Source organism: Rousettus aegyptiacus, unplaced genomic scaffold (assembly GCF_014176215.1).
Source record: "Rousettus aegyptiacus isolate mRouAeg1 unplaced genomic scaffold, mRouAeg1.p scaffold_m13_p_8, whole genome shotgun sequence".
Lineage (NCBI taxonomy): Eukaryota > Metazoa > Chordata > Mammalia > Chiroptera > Pteropodidae > Rousettus > Rousettus aegyptiacus.
Genome location: NW_023416311.1, coordinates 94,046,633 through 94,063,248, shown reverse-complemented (window position 1 = coordinate 94,063,248; position 16,616 = coordinate 94,046,633). Strand labels below are relative to the sequence as shown.

Below are 16,616 nucleotides of genomic sequence, written 5' to 3'. Positions count from 1 at the left end.
CCCGGCATACCAGTCCGCTGCAAGTTTCTGCCGAAAGAGGGCGTTAGTCTAAGACTAATAGAAGTTTGTGGACAGGACGCCCAATTAAATGAAAGATAATTTTAAAATATTTTCAATTTATTTTAATTTGTGGGACTTAAGTGTCAGAATTCTCCCGTCCGATGTAGCACGTTCACATTGCAAACGACCTCGGTGTGTCACCACAGTCAGAGGGTCAAGTTCCATTCCGACCTGTCCGGCGGCTCAGCGGACGTCCGCGAGCCTCCTCTGGCCACCGACTTCTCCGCGGCCGTTTCCATCCCGGTGTGCACTGCTGTTGTGGCTGTGACCAGAGGCAGAACTGGGTCTCCAAGGCAGGACCTTTTTCAGCATTGCAGAACCCAGAGCAGTGTCTCGCGCGCCCGAGAGGAGCAGCGGTGGGATTTCCAAGCGCTCGGGTCGGAGCGGAGCATGAGCCTGCACCCAGGGGACTCTCGGGGTAACGATTTGGGGAGAAGGTCTCTTTATTTAGTCACCTTGTTTAGCAAACAAAGCCCCGAGGACACGTTGGAGATGCTTCCCAAGCGTTTGCCACCTCCAGAAGCCGAACCGTTCGCTTGTCTTTCGGAGCAACAAGTTTCGCTTTCCTGCTTGCGGCGCGCTGGCAGAGGGTCTGTGCGCCGGGACACGCGGATCCCCGCGACGCTGCGACTCCAGCGCGAACCCGCGCAGCCCAGAGGGTGGGGGCCGGCGCTGGGCTGCGGAAGGAGGGGTGCGACTGAAGCCCGCGCTAGCAGGGTCCGCTATCGAACCGCTTGCACTGGGTCCATGGTCCCCGTTTCCTCACCTTGCTCCAGAGGACAGGATAGGTCGGGTGCCCGCCAGGATTTGGCGCGTCCTGCGAGAATGTGGCCGGACTGAGAAAGAGGTGAGAGTGAGTGAGACCTATGGATTTTTGCGTCGAAACTACCAATTGCTAGAACCATCCCTTCCTCTAACCCTGTTGTTTATTTTTGCGCGATGTAAGTGTGCCTGCGCGCATTTATTTACTTTCAAAGACATTCCCTATTTTAAAGCCGGGGCTGGAGAGAGCGCTGCCGCGTGCAGGGTCAGGGAGAGGCGGGGCCCCCAGAGGCGGTGCGGTGCGGTGGCTGCTCCCGCGGGCGCAGCTATGGGCAACTGCGGCTTTAAGGAAAAGGATGAGGGCTGGCGGGGAGTGGGGGTTAGGGATACGGGAGTGGTGGGAAGGGAAGGGGTGCGGGGAGGAGCCCTGATGTAAGAATGTTAATGAGAGGCTCCCCCAGCCCAGCCCCCACCACTCTCCCCACCCCCACCTCCCCCACCCGCTGGAAGTACAAGGCCGGCCTCGGCGCGCCTTGTGTGGTAACACGCTCCGCCGCTGCCACGCTATTTAAACGCCGGTTATGGATCCAGGAACCGGCGCGAATCAATGAGATCAAACGCGAGGGAGATGCACCGTCAATTACAAACACTTGGACAAGTCTAACTTTTTTTTTCTTTTACAAATACGCCTTCAAAAGCAACCTTAGCAACGCCCAAATAGAAGCCACCTCTAAGCAAAATAGTATATATAAAGGGAGGGCGAATATATATATTTATAATAAGTATATATATATAAAATATATTACAGGCGTTCAGGTTTACACCCGGTGAACTTTTTCTTTTTCTTTTCTTTCTTTCTTTCTTTTTTTTTTTTTAAAGAGTGACATTGCAAAGAAGGTCTCTTCCTCTTTATCTTTTGGCGTCAGTGAAGGGGGTATTCTGTTTTCTTAGAGCGCCCAAGGGGGCGCAGGGACCTCGGAGAGAAGAGAGGGGAGGAAAGAGGAAGGGTGGGTAGGGGGCAGAGGGCGAGTCGGCAGTCAGGGCAGGCGCTTTCCTGCGGCACGATGCGGTCCCCGCTGGTGCTCACTTTCTCCGCGTGCGTCTTGCTCGGCTGGGCGTTGCTGGCCGGCAGCACGGGTGGCGGCGGCGGCGGGGTCGAGGGCCTGGGTGGCGGGCGCCGGGAGAGAGAGACGCTGCCGCCGCAGAAGATCGAGGTGCTGGTGCTGTTGCCCCAGGACGACTCGTACCTGTTCTCCCTGGCTCGGGTGCGGCCGGCCATCGAATACGCGCTGCGCAGCGTGGAGGGCAACGGGACCGGGCCGCGTCTCCTGCTCCCCGGCACTCGCTTTCAGGTGGCCTATGAAGACTCAGATTGCGGCAACCGCGCACTCTTCAGCCTGGTGGACCGCGTGGCAGCGGCGCGGGGCACCAAGCCTGACCTCATCCTGGGGCCGGTGTGCGAGTACGCGGCGGCGCCGGTGGCCCGGCTGGCGTCGCACTGGGACTTGCCCATGCTGTCGGCCGGCGCTCTGGCCTCGGGCTTCCAGGACAAGGACACGGAGTACTCGCACCTCACGCGCCTGTCTCCCGGGTATGCCAAGATGGGCGAGATGATGCTCGCCCTGTTCCGCCACCACCAGTGGAGCCGCGCCGCGCTGGTTTACAGCGACGACAATCTGGAGCGGAACTGCTACTTCACCGTCGAGGGGGTCCACCAGATCTTCCAGGAGGAGGGTTTGCACACGTCCGCCTTCAGTTTCGATGAGACCAAAGACTTGGACCTGGACGAAATCGTACGCTACATCCAGGCCGGCGAGCGAGGTGAGCAGGAGCGCACCCGGGGCCCCGCTGTAACCCAACCGCTCTCTGCGGCTCTCCTTGCTCACGCATCCGCTCCTCGGCGGACCCCACTACCCCTTGCGGCTCTAAGCACTCGGGGAGGGAGCGCGTTCGGGGCTTCTCCAGGCTGTGCGCTGTCTGGCTGCAACAACCTTTAATCATGCACCATCGCGGTCGCGGGGAGTACGTAGAGGGTCCGCGGGAGGTGGCGGAGCCTGGGGGAGGGGCGTCTGAGCCTGCAGCTCCGGCGTGCCCAGGTCCGACAGGTGCTGTCAGACCGTCTGGGTTTTTCTTCCTCGCTCTCCCTTCGCCAGCGCGGTGCTGGCGTTTAGGGGCGCACTCCCAGTGCTCTGCTCCACCAGGGTCTGAAAGCGTGCGGAGGAGGAAAGAACTCGTTACCCAGTCCTTTTTTGACGTGCGCCCCCTCCTAGTGCGGAAGCGTAAGAGGATGATCTATAGCCCCCGCGCCACCACATGGCTAGCTCAGGCCTCGGGGTTTCCCTAGCTCTTCCTTCCGCGGACCCCAGCTTTCTTTTCAAGTCTCATTTTTCGCACTTCTCATTCCTTCCTCGGCTCCTCCAGTCCCCTTTAAACGAGTTTTTGTGGTTTCTACCAAAAAATGCCTCATTGTGTCTGGACGCAGGCGACACTCACTTTCCCAAGCTCTAAAGCACCGCAGCTCGGCTTTGCAGGAGCGCGCGCTGGAGAAGCGGGCGCTGAACCTCCTTTCCAGATGCCCCCAGCTTTTCCCCGCGGGTCTGTGGGGGGTTTTATATAAGCACCAAACTGGACGAAAAGCTAAAGGCTGAGGATGGTGGCTATGGTTACAGAGACCGGGAGGAGAAGCGGGTGGTCGCGGATACAGAATTGCGAAAGCCCCCAGTGTGGCCCGTTTTACTGCAGAGGAGACTGCGGGAAGGCGTGCCGAGATCGCAGCATAACGCAGTTCCCTCTCTCCCAGTGTCAGTTTTGGGGCGCACAACGCTGGGGGAATACGCGTAGGCACACACGCGCCTGGATTGTCAGTGGTGCGATCCCAGCAAAGCTCCCCACAACCCCACGCGGAGAGATGGAAGGGGCGAGGGGCGGAGCCAGGTGCTGGGCTAGTCCACGACTTGGCACCGCCAGACGCCTGGGCGCTGGTGGTGCGAGGCAGCGCGGCCGGAGGCGGGGGTTGGGTCTCAGGAACAGGTGAGAGTGAGCAGAGGAGCCATGGAGGATGACGCCGAGGCCACCCTCCTTCCCAGCTTGGCCACCTCGGACTCGTAGTGAACGTCATCCTTAGAATAAGGAGGCGCGAGGTGGTGACAGTGGGGATGTTGCATGGCCACATTTTGAGCGTTCAAACTCTAGGCCGTCTGTACAGAATCCCTGCCAGCGAAACAGCTGGGGCTTTGCTGATTATGAAAAAGAACTTGTACCAACGGCTGAGGACTCGCCACGCTCGGCGGCGAAACCCGTTTCTACTTCTCTCCGCTCTCCCAGTCCCCAGCTTGCTGCAGACCCCTGCAGACCTCGGGCTGCTCTGGCCCCGGGTTCCCGAGTCTTCGGTTCTCTGGGAGCTAGGAGTTGGAGACTTCCCAGGGCGGGCTAAGGCTGGGGGTGTGTCCCCCTCCCCATGAGGTCCAAGGTCTGCTGACACTTCTGTGCTGCCATTGCCCCGAAGGTCTTAATGCCGCTGGGATTCATGGCGGAGGATTCATGGCAGATGGCGGCCACGGGGCCCCTCACCAGGGTGGCTGAAGCCAGGTGGCAGAGAGGACGGCAATGCCTGGGGGGCCTGGGGGCTTCACAGAGCTTGGGCTACAGTCTGCTGCCACGGATTATGTTTAATTCCAAAAGCCTCATAGATGTTCCTAGCCTCTTTGCTTTTTTTTTTTTTCTTCTTCCAAGTTCGAATTCAGTGGTCAACGTTTGCTCAGCTGACCTGTACATTTTACAGTGGATAAGGTTACCATTCCTGCTAAAACATATTTCCAATAGTGACTTAGCAGACGTTCAGAAATATAAAAGTTTCCTTCCTAAGTACCCCATTCCTCGCCCCACCTCCCCGAAATTCTCAGAAAGTTGCCTGACAACAAAGTTTTTTCTGGGGACATCTACCTTTTCCTAATAATCATTGCTCCACCACAAGCAGTTAAAGGGTTACATAGGGGTTCAGTGGAGTTTACTGTCAGAAGTGCCTGTCCTGGCTCGGCCTTTCATTGGTGGTGGTGGGTGATTGTTGGGGCGCTACCAAACCTCCCTACCTCAGGCTCCTCAGGTAAAGTGGGGTCAGTGGGGGCACCCTATCTTGGGCATGTTGGGAGGGTTAAATGAGCTAACGCATGCAATGCGTTGAAACATACTAAGTGTTCAGGGAAAGTGAGGTTTTATCATAGTTGTTATTATTTTATATATATGATGATAATCAATCACCTTTACTAGAACCCTGGGGCGAGAAGCAGATTCTCTGGATTTGGTGTCTCCTCAGCAGCTGCATGACCTGGGCAAGTCACTTACCTTCTTCGAGGCTGAATTTCCTCCTCTGCGATACAGTGAGGTTGAATGAGAGTCAGGCCTCTTCAAAATGATGTTCCCTAATTCCGATTTGTGGTCACTCAAGTGTAAAAATATAACTGTGTTTTTGTCTTTGAGCATTTCATATTAAACATCACAGAACTAGACAGTTTTCCCCCACCCCCTTTTGGAGATAATATTTTTAGCACCTTTTTGGGCTTAGGTTAATTTTTAAAATCAGATCACAAGTGTTTGAAGCTCCTAAAGGGTAAAAACTAGCAATGCTGCCAACCCAAATAATAATATGACTAAAATTTCATTTGGCTATGTGGTATACTGTAAAGAGAAAAGCTAAAGGATATTAATTGTTCTTTCATTTTAGAGAATTACCTTTGAAGTCAGTAATTCAAATTTTTCCCTTTCATGTTTTAGCCAAAATATATCTCTGAAATACACATACCTGAGCATATATTATTTTTAAAAAGATCTTTATTTAAAACTGATTAAATTATCCAGTCAACTACTGCCTTCAATATTCTATATACTCAATGATAAATTTATTGTTAAAAAGGCAAGTTCAACATTTTCAAGCACTAAAAGTCAGTAGTTGCTTTGTCTATGTATTTTATAAGATACAGAACTCGAAGTATTGTGCACACAAACATTTTTGTATGAAGAACTGTAATTTTACCCTATTAGTTGTTAAAATGTCATTAATCTGGGCCTTCATGGCAACTGTAGAGATAACAGTATATAATCAGTACCAGGGTCACTTATTTTTGGAATTAGGCTGGGGTAAATGACCGAGTGGTTGATCAGGAGCATTTTAAAGCAAAGAACCCATGCTACGTGTAAAATAAGTAACGCACAGCAGGAGAAGGAGAAGGAGAAAAAGGAGAAGGATGACAGGCTGCTGTGTGGATGTTCAGGAAGCCATCGAAGGGGATGGAGCTTTGTGAACGACACAAGTAAAGGTGCAATCTTTATTTTGCAAATGAAACCCATTGCTATGTAATAGAGAAACAGCCAGAGAGAAATCCCTTTTTTAAAAAAATAGATTTTATTTTTACGAAAGTTAGTTATACAACTATATAGCTTAAAAAGTCAGAAAATTACACAAGTCTTATTAGGAACAAGAGTTTCCTGTCTCCTACTCTCTATTTCTCACTTCCCAGAGGCAACTATTTTCAACTTTTGTAGCTGTTTCTGTATTTGACTTCATACCACTAAATAACATGTTACTTTTGATTTTTTCAGTTTTAGTCTAGTTCTTGCCATGCCAGTGGAAGATGATGATTTAGTTCTCTTCTACTACCTGTTAACCACACACTCAAGCCTTCCTTCCAGCTACCTTCCCAATATGATTGAATTAAAATTTTTGGTTAGCTCGGTAGTTTTGAGTGTCTACATTATTATTACTTTCTAAATGCTATTTGTAGCTGGGCCATATAGGCTACTACAATGCATTTCCTTTCTTGCCCTGTTTGTTTTCCTTGGGGTTAAAAAAGGTCTATTTTTGTTTGTTTGCTTAGTTTCCTATGGACTTATAACTAAATCGTCTACCGAGTCTCTATTTTAAGTCTCCTGAGTTGCTCCAGTTTAGTTATTTTCTAAATAGGCTGTCGCTCTAGATTCTTTCTCCAACTTTCTCCAGCAACTCCCATCACCTCTGTCTCTGGCTAGATCCCTGTGTGTTCTTCTTTCTTGGTTTTATACTCTTGTGTTGGTGGAACACATCCTCTAGGAGCTTTCTGAGAAAGGATGGATGAGAGCTAAAGTTTGAGACCTTTCATGACTGAAAATCTCTTCATGTTACCATTATATGTAATTATAGAATTCTAGGTTGGAAATTATTTTCCCTCAAAATTTGAAGTTTGTCTTTTAAATTCTAATGTTGTATAAGGAAGCTTGCATTGCTTCAGCTTCTTTACCAATTATTTGTATTATTATTATTATTATTATTATTATTATTAGGAAATTTTTAGAGTATTTTTTGGGCTCTTACTGTTTTACTATTCCGTTATGATGTACTTTCTTGCCAGTATTTTGCCTTATGCATTTGAGTGTATAGAAGGTTAGGCTGCTTCAATCCAGAAACTCATATCTTTCACTTCTGGGAAAATTTCTTAAGTTATTTCTTTGATAATTCTATCCCCTTCATTTCCTCTGCTTTTTATTTCTAGAATTTATTTCATTTGGAGGTTAGATCTCCCGGATTGATCCTCTACTTTTCTTATTTTTTTCTCCTTTTTATTACCTGTCTTAAAATAAAAAAATCTCTCTTACCTAGATATTTGACTACTCCCAAAGTGACTATGGAGTTTGGTTTTTTACTTCTGCCCTTATTTTTTCAGTTCGCAGCACATGGCACATCTTGCTCTGCTTCCATGCAGTAGCCCATCCTTTCTCCCTTTTAAGTTTAGTTAACTGGAAGATGGATACAGGAGTCAGATGGAGAATATGAAAATACTACTACTATTATTATTATTATTATTATTATTATTATTATTATTATTGGTAAAACCCATTGGGGAACATGGATTTAGGTCTGCTGTCGAAAGGGCTGCTTGTTATTACTGTCCCTCAGAATTAGGCAGGGTCATCCATCTAATCACAGATAGTGCTGTTTGGCCGCACCGTCCCCTCCGAGACAGGCCCCTTACCATATAACACAACTCACCCATAACGTATGCTCTCTGCAAGCAGACAGAGAGAAAGGGAGAAAGGGCAGAGCCCAGTGTGCCCAGTTTTTTCTTTCAGACTCACCAATCAGACAATTCAGTCCTTTTCCTCCGGGGAGTGGAGAAAGGAGGGGCAAATGAAGACAGATTGAGAGGTGAGGATTGTCACCTTGTAAGTTTTCTCCAAATGGAAACTCGAGACTGGGAAAAGGTATGCATACCCCCCAACTCAGGTATGCTGCCTGCCATGTTTTTGGTTCTCTAAATCGACTTCATAGCCACTGCTTCGCCCTTCTCTCTGCATTCTTAGAGTGACTGCAAGAAGGTGCTGCAGAAGTGAGAAGCCTCTTACAGATGACACTGTGGGAATCAGGAGGATGACATGGGACATCGTAAGGTCTTTGGCAAGTTGGAGAAAATTAAGCAGAATGATGAAAAATCTATCCAAAAACTTAGAATTTTATTTGACCAAAAAATTAATATTTAGGTATTTAAGTATACTTAAATACAACAGAAACTATCTTTATTGATCTCCACATAAGCAGTTTTCAAGATGAGCTGATAATCTCTTTTTCTCTATAAACCTTATTGATTATTGGTGAGTGTTGGCAGCTAACACACTTCTGAGTATGCCTGTACACTGCTCACACTCGTCCATGTACTTTCCAAGAGCTGTCTCCAAATCTGTTTATGCCAGTTGTGCTTATTATTTTAAGTATGTAATTTAATAAGTTATGTAAACTGATGAAACATGAGTAGGAAGAGAAAGTTATTTTAATGAAAACTATTTTAATCTTCTGATGGACTGTATAAAGGCAAGTTGCTAAAAATACTTGCTGTTGAATTAGGCTTGAATGAAACAATCCTAAGAGATTAGAGAATATCCTGCAAATTAGAGGGATTCTGTGCAATGACTGTTTTGCCATCATCTTTAAGTACTTGCTCCAACTTAAACTGGACTATGCTGTGTATTATGGGTTTGTTTTATACAAGAGAAACAATACCCTGCCCATGAACTTGGAAGTTAGGAGATCATTTTGAGAGTTAAACTACATGGTCAACACACAATGGATGAGATCTACAATAATCAAAGTCTGCTCAGTTAGACACAGTACCACTGGGTCACTCTTGCTCGGTCCAAGTAGGTACTGACATTTAAAGAAAGAATGTGTCTGTCAGAAGGGGTTGGTCTTGATGGTGATGGGAATAGAGAGAAGGAGATGGGCCAGGACTACAAAAATAGAAGGAGAAGTGACAGAGAGGCCAGTGTTGGGCAGAGCCCAGATGCGATTTAGGGAAGCTTGTACTCCAGCCTGAGGACTCAGCCTTTTCAGTCTGGGGCCAGGTATATGTCTCCTACATGGACACTTAGAGTTATCAGGCCCAGATGCCCTTGGATGCCTGAATCCTCCAGTTGACCTCTCTGATTCTGATTCAGTTAGCATGTCTAGGTACATGTTGACATGCCCATGACCATTTTGGTCCTCATTGAATTTAAATAATCTGCATTTTGGATTACCTAAAAATATCTGAATTAGGTTATTGTGACTCTGTCCTCAAGCAGTGACTCCACTCTTTATGTGCTGACAGAATCAGATGATGCATCTGGGGACTGTAATTCCGGACTATAATTAATTGATCAAAAAGTGATGAGGGCCGCCTGGCAGACAGTTTGTCTGAGCCTACTGGACCCTCCTGGAAATGCCCACTCTTGGAATCTACACTCTTCAAACTTGTCCAAACTGAGCCCCTTCTTGGCTGATTTGTGGAACACCTTGGCTCTTTTTTCATTTAAGGGTCCAAAATTGAATCGGAGCTAAAACAAGGGTCTAAGTCATAATGAGTAATGAGTTTCTTAGAAAGCTTTCTTATTGAGGCATCTTGGAATTTGACTACATATCCCAAATATATATTTCCAAGCACAAGCAACAGCTACTCCTAAAGAGCTATAGTTCTTTAGGAGTTTTGTATTGTTTAAGAAACTCGTTCTCCAAAACTTTTAGCCAGTGCACCGAGCCCCTTTGCAGTATGAAATGTCAGACTCATGACCTAACACTCTGAATGAATGCTGCAGTAAACGAAACATCAACAAGCGCCTGACCCTCCGTGCACGTTGCCAAGGCAGCTTTGGCACAGCCTGAAGTTTGTTTTACGTCTTTCAGCACCCATGCTTTTACAAAGAGCACACACATCTCTGAGTGCTGGCGTGCACGGTGATAACGTCGGTGGAGCATCCAGGCCTCTCGGGTCTCTCCTCTGTGTGTGCAGCAAAATGCAGGGGTCCCATTGTGGGGACCAAGGGTCAGCAACAATGATCAAATTAACTGGGTAATGGCCAGGTCCCTACTTCGCTCTAACTTGTAGCTGTTATGAGGCTGGCAACAATATTCCGGAGCTGTTTAAACCTCTCCAATCCAACAGCAGAGGTATAAACAGAGAACTTGGGGAGGGACCTAAAATCTTGCTTCCTAGGTATGTTGAGACGGCTTGAGAAAACTTTCAAAATCGAGAATGCAGAAAGCCTGTACCACTCACTGCATCCTCTGATTGGCAAATGAAGGTTCTCCCTAAAACCATTCAGTTCGTTTTTTCGGGAAAATTTACTTATTAGGCTATTAAATGTAAAAAACAGTTGGCACTCCTCACTGTCTTATATTGGGTAAATATGGTGATTCATTTATAGTATTTTTTAAACTTTATTTTGAAATAATTTCACACCTTTGGAAAAGATGTAAGAAAGTATAAAAACCCCTGTTATAGACTTTGCTTAGATTTTTACCAGTCGTTAACATTCTACCACATACGCTTTATCATTCCAAATCTCTCCCTTCTTCCTCCCCTCCTCATCCCTTCCCACCTCCAAACATACACGCAGATATGTCACACACAAATATTATTCTCCTTTTATGAACGATTTGAGGGTAAGTACAGCCATCATGTTCCTTTACCTCTAAATACTTATGTGTGTGTGTTGTTAAGAACCATTCTTAAGGCCATTCACTTACACATCCACAGTAGAATAATGAAAAGCAAGAACTTTAATGCAAAATGCAATACTATTATTTAATTTACAGACTTTATTCAAATTCTCCAGTTGTCTCAACAATGCCCTTTATAACAAAGCTTTTACTATTTTTTACGGTCCAAGATCCCACTCGGGATCAACCATTGCATTCAGTCTTCTGTTCCTCTAAGTGTCTGTCTGTTAGTCTAGAACATTTCTTCCGTCTGTCTTTGTTTTTCATGGAATTTGAAAGAGCATAGGCTGACTCTCCTACGGACTGTCCCCCCGAGCTGGGCTTGTGGCTGCTTCCTCCTGATTAGATTCAAGTTGCCCATTTTGACCTTTCGGGTCCTGGGTGTGTTACATCAGGAGGCTCTGGAGTCTGTTCCCGTGGTTGGTGACATTGGCTTCCATCCCCTGGTTATGGTGGCGTCTGCTAGGTTTCTTCGCTGTACAGCTACTATACTTTCCCTTTGTCATTCATACATGATTGGCGATGAGATACTTTAGGACTACGTAAGTGCCCTGTTCTTTGTCAGACCACCCCGTGGCGTCGGCGCCCTCGCCGTGCTCTGAGGAGGGGCGGTTCACGTGTGTTGTTTGTTCCTCCCTCCCCAGTGGTGATCATGTGTGCGAGCAGCGACACCATCCGGGGCATCATGCTGGCAGCGCACAGGCACGGGATGACCAGCGGGGACTACGCCTTCTTCAACATCGAGCTCTTCAACAGTTCTTCCTACGGTAACTCTGCGTCCCGTTTCCCCTCGCGCGGCTAGGGTGTCAGAAACAGGTCGTGAGAAAGGGCCAGTAGTGGGAGTTAGGTCAACAGATTTGATTTCCACAAATAGGATTTTAGAAGTTTGTGATCCTCAACACTCCCATGACTTCTCCTAAGTTCTCAAGCTTTTCTTCTCTGAGAACTCAGAGCAAAATGACACCACCTACCTGTGATGCCAAGGGACTTGTCTCAAATGATTGTAAATCCAGACCCCAAAGACCCCTCCCTAGGGCTTTTCCAACTGCTGGATGGACTGTTAGAGTAATCTTAGTGCGATTTGGGCAGGATTTTTCCTAGAATGGAATAGACTAGAACATATCAATGTAATAAAGTAGAACATGCCAAAGCGTGTCACACATAGCATATGTATTATTTCATAAAACTTCTAGCAATATTACTGTATGTTTGTGTATATATATTTATGCATGTTACGTATGTTTGTAATGGTCTCAATATGAAATAAATAAAATAACCCTCGCCGAGGTAAAATATTTTGAAAGTCACGGCTCCCAGCCCTACTTCGTTTCAGGTTACTGACCCTTAAGCTTCTTCCATATAGAAGTTCAGAAGCCATCATCAACGTGTATGATTGAAAGCATTTAATTTCTTAAAATGGATCTGGGGAAGTCCCCAGGGTTCCTGTGATGGAGTGTGTTTAAGGACAGAATATTTCCCCCAAAAGTGGTTAGGGCTCTCTCTGAAGTAGACACGATCGGCTATGGTACGTTTTCCCAGATACCGCATATTGTCAGTTTAGGGAACTTGCAAGTGTGCATGTCACAACGGCGTGTTTACACTGAGCTCCACTTCCCAGCTCTTGCAGTTGAGAGATAGTTAAACAGGATCTAAACCTTATAACATCCACCTCAGTTTCCTGCTCTGATACCCTGGCTTACTCATAAACAGGTAGTGAAACACACTTCTCATGGGGGTAAGGAAAAGTTGATGGTTCCTTGTAGAGGATAAAATTGGAGATTCGAGGCTTGCAGGGTAAACACTCTGTTTTCTTCTTGCTGCCGTGATCATCCTTCCCCCAAGCAGCATGGCAGTTTCGCTTCTTGGCTGCAGTATTGAGTTCATTGAGATAGTGGTAGAAACTGGTTAAAAATGAAAAACATTTATTCTGAATTTTGCAAGTTGGCAATTGCAACCATAGAATTTAGAGGCAGTGCATGTGAGTGCACAGTATAAGTGTGCAAGTGCAATACAAATATTGGGCACTGAAATTCCTTTCATCCACAGATAAAACTTATATTACTGTTCCCTGGTTATTGAAATACATGAGTATTGCAGACAATTTGGGAAACAATGAAATACACAGGGAAGAAAATAAGTAACCATGAATCTATCACCCAGCTAAAAGTACATTGATAACATTTAGAAGTTTGTACATCTTGTCTATTTTATGAAATACATAAATATTTTTTCGATGGAGTCATCATACTATTTATAGTATGACTACATAGTATTTTGTAATGCTGCTCTGCCATCTTTATTGATTCAGTATTTTATTTTTAAATACTTACGTTGTTTCCAGCTTTTTGCTATCAGAACAGTGCTATATTGCGTTGCCTTCCATTTGCTTGTGCGTTCCTGCACAATCACGCACATATATAAATATTCTGTAAGATAAATTCCTAGAAGTATATTTTCTGGGCCACAGGTTATATGTATTTAAATTTTGATAGCTATTGCCAAGTTGTTCTCTAGAGAGGTTTACTGATTTACACTTTGGCGGCAACGTATGAGACTGCTTTCCTGTCAATCCTGTGTCACCTAACTTTTAAATTATTTTATTTGTTCGCATTTCTTTTCATGTCCATAAGAAGAGTTATGTTTTTCTTCATTTGAATTCTGCACCATTCTTGTTGAGCTCATTATTCGATATTTTATGTTTTCTGGTTGTTATTATAATCACGATCTTTTCTTATTGCATTTTGAAACTATAGTTAGTATACAGAAAAGGTGTGAGTTTTGTTTAATTTTCAAGAATTCCACATATTAAATCCTCTGTTCCAATAGTTTTTATATCATTTTCAAATAATAACTACAGTTTTTTCTCCATTTTGATAGCTGAGCTATTATTTCTTTTTCTTATTGCAAGAGCCTCCAGAATAATATTATATAATACTGTGATACTTTAATTTCTGACTTTTTATCTTGAAGTAGATATTAAAGCATCTTTTTATTCTTAATTTATTAGTGTGGTTTTAAGTCAAAAATTAGTAATGAATCTTGTCAAATACATTTGACCCATAATTTTAATAAATTTCTTAATATTGAGTAATAGTATTCTTGGAATTAAGTATATTTTTCATGATTTTTTTAAAGATGCATTTCTGATTTTAAGTTTTAATATATTTTTTAAGATTTATGAATCTACATTCGTGAGTGAGATTAGACAGTAATTTTCTTGCCTTTAGTTGGAATTCTAACATCAGGTTTAGATTAGCCTTATAAAATTAACTGGGGCACTTTCAATTGTTTTTATTCTTTAGAACAGCTTATAAGAATATTTCTTGAAAGATGGAAACAATCCAACTCTGTATATGGACCTAACTTCTTTTTAGAGGTAATTTTAGACTTATAGAAAACTTGCAAAAATAATGTAGAGTTCAGATATACCTTTTACCTAGGTTCCTCTATATTAACAATTTAAAGGACGATAGTACAATGATCAAAATCAGTACAATACTACTAACAAACGTACAGGCCTTATTTGAAATTTACCGCCTTTCCTTTTAATGTGTATGTTTTTTTTTTTTTTCTTTTGGTTCCAGGATGCAGTCCACTTAGCTGTTGTGTCTTCTTAATCTCCTCCAATCTGGGATAGTTCCCCGATCTTTCATTGTCTTTTATGACCTGACACAATGAATCTGTTATTTTGTAGACTATCTCTCAATTTGGATTTCCCTGGTGTTTTTACATGATAAGATTGAGTTTATACATTTTTGGCAAGAATACTGCAAAAGGGATGTGTCCTCATTGCATAATAGCAGTGCATAAGAAATCATATATACACATATACACATACACATATGTCACTATATATGACGTTGGTGATTTTGGGACAACTTTTTAAAACTTATTTTTCTGAGTTTAGTTTTTCTGCTTCTTGAAAATTTAATTACATAGTTATACAATGTGTTTTTATACAACCTGCAAAGTAGCCTTGGTGTGTCTGATTAGATCCCCTTTTCTTTTCCCTTTTACAGCCTGTTTGCTCAGTTTGTGAACTCAGGTGTTAGTCTGCTTGAGAGGCTGAGCCATGCACCAGCTCCCATCCCTTGCAAGCCTTAGTTTCCTCTAATGATAATAATAGTACTTACCTCATGGCATTGGGCTGAGTAATAAATGAGATGATGTATGTGAGATACATAGCAAACTTTTTGAGTATTTAACAAATATTAATTATATTTATTATTAGTTTTAGTTTACTTTGACCATTACACATAGTCCTTTAAGAATAAGTTAAATTTGTACATTTTTGCTGTGTGTAGTTTTATAGATTGATTTAGTCCATATGTTGTTACCAGATTAACCAGATTTTATCTACTATATCCTAAGGGCTTGGGTGTGTTAGGAATTACATCTGCTTGCAAATAACCAAGACTCCCAACAATAGTGATTAAAATGAATGTAGAGGTTTATTCTCTCACCTGTAAGAAGTACCAGGCAGGTAATTCTAGGCAAGGATGGTGGCTCCAAGTGTCATCAGGGATCCAAGCTTCTGCTTTTCTGCTCCCTCAGTCTTAGTGAGCATCCATCTTCAAGATCACAGGTAGTGGCTAGGGCTCCAGGCATCGAGTTTTAATTCTAGGCAAGACAAAGGGGGAAGATGAGAGGCAAAAAGACCCTCTTGGCTGACCCAACCCTGTTGGAAACGCTCTCTGGAAGCCCCACTCATTAACTTCTGCTTACATATCATCACCTACTTCTAGTTGTAGGGAAACCAGAAAATGTGTGTTTGACTCACTCAACTTAGGAATCTGTTACTCAAGAAGAGAGGAGAATGGATGTGGGAGGTACACTGTGCATGTCTCCCACAGGTCCTGAAGCACCTTTTCTCCTCAGAAAAGAAGAGGTAAACAGACTCTTACGGCAGGTAGAGTGACCGAGAGCAAGGTTCTGGTGTCCGTCATTAACTAAGGGCCTTCTTTGAGATCTTGTGCTTTAAGAATAGGAAATATGTTCATGAAAAGTTCTTCAACAACCTCCTCATCCTGTGCTTCCTCACACCAAATTCTACTCATTCTAGAAAAAGGCTCTATTTTAATTTCTACTTGATATTGGATTTTGAAAAAAATAAGTGTCCATATTTACTGATTGTTTGGTCTTCATGAGCACTCAAATATATTCTCAATTCTGCCCAAATAATATTGTTAGGGGAATATATGATGGCGGAATTCAACTGATGGAAAATAAGATCGAAAGGATAGGTTTTACAAACTCTAGAGAGAAGATGACATGTATTGCCCTAGAGTTTTTCATGGCACTTATTGGCATTCTCATTTATTGGCGTTATCTTCTTTGGATGTAAGTCAGGTAGGAAGTTATTTGGGCGATTCTCTCTGGGGCTACTAAGATCATTGCAGCATTTTCTGCCTTCTTGAGAACTCAGAGGACACTAATTAAGGTGAGGATGGAAGTACAGAGAGACAGGTGATGCGCATAAATGACTTGACTTGCTAAAAGTGGGAAAACAGCAGAACAGCTGGGGGAGCGTTGGATTTATTGTATTTTGCCATAAAAGTGGTGTATGTACATAAAAGTCAGTTTGGGAAAACGAGGATTATGCACAATTATTCTGACACAGTTCTGTCACAATCTTTCAACTGTTAACAGTTGTTAAGCCACTGTTCAGATACTTTCTCTTCTGATCTTTCTTCTACTGTTACTTTTGCTTTTAACACTTTTGTCATCCCACCACATTTGCAGTTTTAAATCGTGGAGCATCCCAAACTCCGATGACATGTATTTGGAGCGGGCGTGG

General features: G+C 44.1%; 1 protein-coding gene across 3 annotated transcripts in view; it reads left to right on the top strand.

Annotated features, from left to right (window-relative positions):
* The first annotated feature begins 1,321 nt into the window (after positions 1-1,321).
* Positions 1,322-16,616, top strand: part of NPR3 (natriuretic peptide receptor 3) — a 68,226-nt gene continuing 52,931 nt past the window's right edge. The window contains exons 1-2 of one of the 3 annotated variants that reach the window (XM_016121982.2): positions 1,324-2,643; positions 11,464-11,586. In XM_016121982.2, coding sequence (XP_015977468.1) covers positions 1,887-2,643; positions 11,464-11,586 — 880 coding nt within the window. In that variant the 5' untranslated portion in view covers positions 1,324-1,886. Of the gene's footprint in view, positions 2,644-11,463; positions 11,587-16,616 lie in introns of all 3 variants that reach the window. The other 2 variants (XM_016121981.2, XM_036225600.1) reach the window with 2 other exon arrangements.